Source organism: Seriola dumerili, unplaced genomic scaffold, assembly GCF_002260705.1.
Source record: "Seriola dumerili isolate Sdu_G_001 unplaced genomic scaffold, Sdu_1.0 BDQW01000012.1, whole genome shotgun sequence".
Taxonomy (NCBI): Eukaryota; Metazoa; Chordata; class Actinopteri; order Carangiformes; family Carangidae; genus Seriola; species Seriola dumerili.
Window position 1 is genome coordinate 143,349 of NW_019174267.1, and position 7,844 is coordinate 151,192.

The following is a 7,844-nucleotide window of genomic DNA, read 5'->3' on the forward strand; positions in this document are numbered from 1 at the left end:
TTTTTATGACTTTTTATGCCTTACTATACTATGACTTTTTATGCCTTATTATACGATGACTTTTCATGCCTTACTATACTATGTTGTTTTTATGACTTTTTATGCCTTACTATACGATGACTTTTCATGCCTTACTATACTATGACTTTTTATGCCTTGCTATACTGTCGTTTTTATGAATTTTTATGACTTACTATACTATGACTTTTTATGCCTTACTATATTATGACGTTTTTTTGACTTTTTATGCCTTACTATACTATGACTTTTTTATGACTTTTTATCCCTTACTATACTATGACTTTTTATTCCTTACTATACTATGTCGTTTTTATGACTTTTTAAGCCTTACTGTACTGTCGTTTTTATGACTTTTTAAGCCTTACTATACTATGACTTTTTATGCCTTACTATACTATGTCGTTTTCATGACTTTTTAAGCCATACTATACTATGACGTTTTTATGACTTCTTATGCCTTACTATACTATGACTTTTTATGACTTTTTATGCCATACTATACTATGACTTTTTTATGACTTACTATACTATGACGTTTTTATGACTTCTTATGCCTTACTATACTATGACTTTATGACTTTTTAAGCCTTACTGTACTATGTCGTTTTTATGACTTTTTAGGCTTACTATACTATGACTTTTTAGGCCTTACTATAATATGTCCTTTTTATGACTTTTTATGCCGTACTATACTATGACTTTTTTATGACTTTTAAGCCTTACTGTACTATGTCGTTTTTATGACTTTTTATGCCTTATTACACTATGACTTTTTATACCTTACTATGACTATTTATACCTTACTATACTATGACTTTCAATGCCTTACTCTAATATGACATTTTTTTCATTTTATGCCATACTACACTACGACTTTTTTTTTGTTTTTAAGTATATTTTTTTGGGCTTTTTATGTCTTTATTGGATAGCACAGTAGAGAGAGACAGGAAATGGGGAGGCAGAAAGAGGGGGAATGACATGCAGTAAAGGCCTGCTCAACCCACTGCGCCACTCGACACCCCTACACTATGAGTCTTTATACCTTATTGTACTTTGACATTTTTTTCATTTTTATGCCTTACTATACTATGACTTTTTATGCCTTATTATACTATGACGTTTTTTGATATTTTTATGTCTTATTATACTATGACGTTTTTTGACATTTTTATGCTTTTCGAAATCATAGTAAAAAATCATAGTATAAAAAGGCATAAAAATGTCATGGTAGAGTCTTGCTATACGATGCCATTCTGTGATATATAGATACATACATAGATAGATATATACATAGATACATTACATACATAGATAGATAGATACATACTGTACATACATACATACATTTCATATGTACATTCAATCATTTATCCCCTTCAGGGAAATTCAGTACCGAGTGAGTCAAGACTCTTGCCAAACACAGATCCAGCTTTTTTGACCAGCCTGTCCAGTCTCCCTGTGTTCATGTCTGACATGCTGCTGCGCCAGCAGACTGCAGCATTAAGAGAACACTGGTCCCCACTGACTGTGACTGACTGACTATGCTATGACATTTTTTTGACATTTTCATGCCTCATTATACTATGACTTTTTATGCCTTACCATACACATAAATATCATAGTATAGTAACGCCTAATGTGCATGTATTGCTATACAATGACTTTTTAAGCCTTGCTGTGATAGATGTGTACATAGATAGATACATTACATACATACATACAATCATTTATCCCTAGGTGAAATTCTTGTGTCCATTAACTCATTGCTGAAAATATTAATAATAGTTAATAATTAAATTAGTCCACATCCTTTGGCTGAGGTGATGGCAGTCGGAACAAAGGATCTCCTGAACCTCACTGTTCTGCACCGCAGTGAGATGAGACATTTGTTGCTGTAGCTGCTTCTCTGTCCTGCCAGAATGTTGTGGAAAGGGTGGTTGGTATTGTCTAAGATGGCCTCCATCTTACATTACATGCATCCCTCTGCAATAGTCCTGAGAAAGTCCAGACTCATGCCAAACACAGACCCAGCCTTTTTGAACAGCTTGTCCAGTCTCCTTATGTTATGTCTGACATGCTGCTGCCCCAGCAGACTGTAGCATATAAAGTACACTGGCCACCACTGATAGATAAAACGTGCAGCATTTCACTGCAGATGAAGGACCTGAGCCTCATGAGGAAAACGGGCCGTCGTCAGATCCCTGTACTCCTCTTCCTGTCTGTTCCTGAGGCACACCACAAAAGCTGTGTTATCCAAAATGTCAAAAAACATTATAGTACAGTATGACATATAAAATCATAGTATAGTATGACATAAAACTGTCAAAAAAAAGTCGTAGTATAGTACGGCATTAATCTGTCAAAAAACGTCATAGTTTAGTAAGGTATAAAAAGTCATTAGTATAGTAAGGCATAAAAAGTCATAGTATAGTATGACATAAAACTGTCAAAAAAAAGTCGTAGTATAGTACGGCATTAATCTGTCAAAAAACGTCATAGTTTAGTAAGGCATAAAAAGTCATTAGTATAGTAAGGCATAAAAAGTCATTAGTATAGTACGGCATAAAAAGTCATAGTATAGTATGACATAAAATGTCAAAAAACGTCATGGTATAGCAAAGCATAAAAAGTCATAGTTTAGTATGACATAAAAATGTCAAAAAACGTCATAGTATAGTACGGCATAAAAAGTTATAGTATAGTACGGCATGAAAAGTCATAGTATAATACGGCATAAAAAGTCATAGTATAGTACAACATGAAAATGTCAAAAAACAGCATAGCATAAAAAGTCATAGTATAGTATGACATAAAAATGTAAAAAAAAAAGTCTTAGTATAGCATGGCATAAAAAGTTATAGTATAGCAAGGCATAAAAAGTATAGTATGATATAAAAATGTCAAAAAATATCATAGTATAGTATGACATAAAAATGTCAAAAAAACGTCATAGTATAGTAAGGCATAAAAAGTCATAGTATAGTATGACATAAAAAGTCATAGTATAGTAAGGCATGAAAAGTCATAGTATAGTAAGGCACAAAAATGTCAAAAAACGTCATTGTATTAGTAAGGCATAAAAAGTCATAGGATAGTACGGCATGAAAATGTCAAAAAACGTCATAGCATAAAAAGTTATAGTATAGTACTGCATAAAAAAGTCATAGTATAGTATGACATAAAAATGTCAAAAAAAAAAAGTCATAGTATTGCATGGTGTAAAAAGTCATAGTATAGTAAGACATGAAATTGTCAAAAAACGTCATAGTATAGTATGACACAACAAGTCATAATATAGTATGACATAAAAATGTCAAAAAACGTCATTCCATAGTAAGGCATAAAAAGTCATAGTATAGTAAGGCACAAAAATGTCAAAAAACGTCATAGTATAGTACGGCATGAAAAGTCATAGTATAATACGGCATAAAAAGTCATAGTATAGTACAACATGAAAATGTCAAAAAACAGCATAGCATAAAAAGTCATAGTATAGTATGACATAAAAATGTAAAAAAAAAAATACTATAGTAAGGCATAAAAAGTCATAGTATAGTATGACATAAAAATGTAAAAAAAAAAAGTCTTAGTATAGCATGGCATAAAAAGTTATAGTATAGCAAGGCATAAAAAGTATAGTATGATATAAAAATGTCAAAAAATATCATAGTATAGTATGACATAAAAATGTCAAAAAAACGTCATAGTATAGTACGGCATAAAAAGTCATAGTATAGTATGACATAAAAAGTCATAGTATAGTAAGGCATGAAAAGTCATAGTATAGTAAGGCACAAAAATGTCAAAAAACGTCATTGTATTAGTATGACATAAAAAGTCATAGTATAGTAAGGCATAAAAAGTCATAGGATAGTACGGCATGAAAATGTCAAAAAATGTCATAGCATAAAAAGTTATAGTATAGTACTGCATAAAAAGTCATAGTATAGTATGACATAAAAATGTCAAAAAAAAAAAGTCATAGTATTGCATGGTGTAAAAAGTCATAGTATAGTAAGACATGAAATTGTCAAAAAACGTCATAGTATAGTATGACACAACAAGTCATAATATAGTATGACATAAAAATGTCAAAAAACGTCATTCCATAGTAAGGCATAAAAAGTCATAGTATAGTAAGGCACAAAAATGTCAAAAAACGTTATGTTATAGTACGGCATAAAGAGTCATAGTATAGTAAGGCATAAAAATGTCAAATAACGTCATAGTATAGTAAGGCATAGAAAGTCATAGTATAGAAAGGCATAAAAAGTCATAGGATAGTAAGGCACAAAAATGTCAAAAAACGTCATAGCATAAAAAGTCATAGTATAGTATGACATGAAATTGTCAAAAAAACATCATAGTATTGCATGGTGTAAAACGTCATAGTATAGTATGACATGAAATTGTCAAAAAACGTCATAGTATAGCAAGGCATAATAATTCATAGTTTAGTATGACATAAAAAGTCATAGTATAGTATGGCATAAAAATGTCAAAAACCTTCATTCCATAGTAAGGCATAAAAAGTCATAGTATAGTAAGGCACAAAAATGTCAAAAAACGTCATAGCATAAAAAGTCATAGTACAGTATGACATAAAAATGTCAAAAAAAAAGTCATAGTATAGCAAGGCATGAAAAGTCATAGTATAGTACGGCATAAAAATGTTAAAAATGTCACAGTATATATATATATATATATATGTATTCTGTGGATATATAAAGATATAACATGAAATACTAAATGTAAATATAATAAAATTAAAAATTAATTAAAATCCTATATGTTTGTATATGTGTATGTACATTTTCTTAATAATTACTTATAAAAGTAAAAACATACATGACTTTCTCTTTTTTTTTCATGGACATAATTTACCTTATAACGCTTGCAGACAACTGTATGTTGTCATGAAAGGCTACAGGCTGTGGACACCTCCCAACTCTCAACACCACCACATCTTCGTCAGGCAAGCTGATTAGTTGGTCGGTCCTACTCCTGTCAGGAGAAGGTGGACAAATAAAAATAACGTGTCCTTTGTTAATGAATAAAAAGCAAAAATAGGACATCATATAACTTAATATTAACTGTTACTTCAGTAGGTTTTTAGAGTAGACCAAGTGGCTTGATAAGATGGATGTATTTCATTGTGTGAATTTGTGAATGTGTGTGTGGCTCTTTACTGACTCAGTAACCCTCTGCATGGTGTTGCTTGATACTGTGTTGCCCCCCCCCCCTCTACAACTTTCCATGTTTGAAATCACGGGAGTAAAAATGTCAGACAGCACAAATGCTCACGTCACTGTGATGAAGAGGAGAGATGGTAAGTTTCAGCTTCACTGTGACAGACTCGTTTCCTACTGAACACAGAGGACGAGATGTTGAATCACTGTAGAGACACACTGTGGAGACTAACCTCGCCAATGACAAGTGGTTGTGTATTAATGTGTGTGTACTGTGCTGTACTGTTGCATGTATTAAAGCACTTACCAAACAGCCTGTGTCTTAACAGATGGATGTTGTTGTGATGGATGTTGATATGATGGAGAGTTAACAGGAGCTTTGGACGACGTTCACACAGAAACAGTAAAAACCTGGAGGAGAAAACGCACATGCAAGATTCCTGCAGTAAAAAGTACTGCTGCTAAAACTAAGACAACATGCAGTTCATTTCCATGTTATGTTATGTTATTTACATGGACCAAAAACTGTCACAGCTTCAGGATGAGACTGAATATTTGGCTCAGGGTGAATATTTTTAATCTGCAGACCACCGATTTGAACCAGCCAAAATTTGCTGTGTATTTAGTTTCTAGTTTATTTTAGGCAAAATTCAACATTTCAGCCAAATAACTTCCTCAATAAAATAAATAATTATATGCTAATCAGACAGGATCATGGGCATCCTGTCTGATGCTTATATGGGTCCAGGTTCTAAGATTAGATTAGGTAAGCAGCAGAGTGGACAGTACAAAAAAAGAAACTGCAAAATGTTAATATCAAATACTAAAAAGATAAATAATACATAATATAATATGTATAATCGGATATTTAAATATAGAACAAAAAAGCAGATAAGTAACAATCAATCATTTTATTTGTCCCCAGTGGGATATAAAAACATGGGGCACATTAATAAAATAGTTAATAAAAACAAAACAGAAAAACGTTTTTGTCAGTTGTTTAATTAAAGTAATTATATCATTAGGATTCATTTTTATTTCCTGCTGGAAGTTCTGCAAAAATATTGACGTAATAAAAATCGTGTTAGATTGTGTTCTATCAGTTTTTTACTTTTGTGAAAGACATATTGAACTGTGGATTTTAAAAGTCTTCAGTTTGACTGAAGGTTCAAGTCTGTTCCTGTGAATCTCTGGCTCCTGAATCATCGTCCAGTTTTCCTGTTAGTTCTTCACCAAGCAGGAGAAACTGAGACTCTGAAGCCGAGTCTGTCCTCACGACAGAAATACTAAAATATGACTCCAGTGTTTTGTCACCTGACCTTGCACCTTTTTCCTTCCTCTGGCCCGAATGACCCCAACCCCCCTCCTGGCTGAAGAGTCTCCTTTTCTCCGGCTCCACTCCTCCTCTCATCCCTCCATCACCTCCTCCTCTCCTCACGTTAACCTCATTGCTCATCTGTTGTTTGTTCTCTCTCTCTCTCTTTGTTTTTCTTTTCTTCCCATCTGTGTAGGCAGCCCGTTGAGTAACTTCTTTGACGTAATTAAACAGCTTTTTTCAGACGAGAAGAACATCCAAGCGTCCCACTCCCCTGGCGCCCCCGCCACGCCTAGCTCCCCCGCCAAGCATGCCCCCAGCAGCAAGCCCAACCAGCCCCCACCCAATGACTCTAAATGCCCCCCAAGCAAAGACAAAACAAAGATGGCCGCCAGCAACAGGACACAGGAACAACCTTAAGGAGCGGTAGCTGTGCATGAGTAGACGAAGCGGTTTCAGGTCATTAACGAGAGCGACAGAGGAGAGCTGCTAACTTTGCCCTTTAGTTAGGAGTGAAAACAAAACAACAAATCTACTTTTTGCCTATAAATTTTCTACTGTATCATGTATAATGTATAATGGGAATGGCTCTTTCAGTTTAAAAGTCCATCAGTATTTTACAATAAGTAGCAAATGTAGCTTTGTCGTCCCTACCTTCTGTCCCTCTCCTGTCGCCCGTCTCTGGAGTTCTCATTGTCGCGATCTGGGGTCGTGTGTCCATCCTCAACTATGTGCTGATGGCCTTGATCTATAGGGAGTTCAATCCAGTAATCACTACTTAACCTCCGCGCAGGCTCTCCGAGAGCCGCGCCCGCCGCAAGACACAGCGGACCGCACTCACGGACCTCCAGCGCCACCGTCCAAGACGAGTGCCGTACAAATCTGAATATATATCGAAATACAGACAGTAACCCCACCTTCTTCCCGGCCTCCCTCCTTCCCTACCCCAATACCTCCTTCCACCATCCGGGTCTCCCTCCCTACCGTGTGCGAGGTTCGTGCGAGTCGACATAGTAGAGGCTCCACTTGGGCCCACTCACAGACCTAAACACAGAGACCAGAGACGTCTCAGAAGAGTTGTAAAAAGAAAAAAAAAGCCTTAAGACAGTGATGTTTGTCAATCTACACACACATCCCCTCTCCTCCTCCTCTCTCTCTCTCTCTCNACATGTGTGATGGCTTGACTTGTCTCTGCCACCAGGGATCATCCATAATAACTATTAACCTCGGCGGCTCCTCGAGACCGGGCCGACAGCGGCCCACTCACGGCCTGCCACCGTCAAGAGAGTCCGAATCTGAAGAAAAGACAGAGGAACCCC

The 7,844-nt window shown here is 35.3% G+C and overlaps 1 protein-coding gene across 1 annotated transcript in view; it reads left to right on the forward strand.

Annotated features, from left to right (window-relative positions):
• LOC111225357 (serine/threonine-protein kinase BRSK2) overlaps positions 1 to 7,815 on the forward strand; it is a 132,108-nt gene extending 124,293 nt beyond the window's left edge. The window contains exon 19 of the mRNA XM_022750175.1: positions 7,727 to 7,815. Coding sequence (XP_022605896.1) covers positions 7,727 to 7,749 — 23 coding nt within the window. The 3' untranslated portion in view covers positions 7,750 to 7,815. The remainder of the gene's footprint in view (positions 1 to 7,726) is intronic.
• Positions 7,816 to 7,844: the final 29 nt, after the last annotated feature.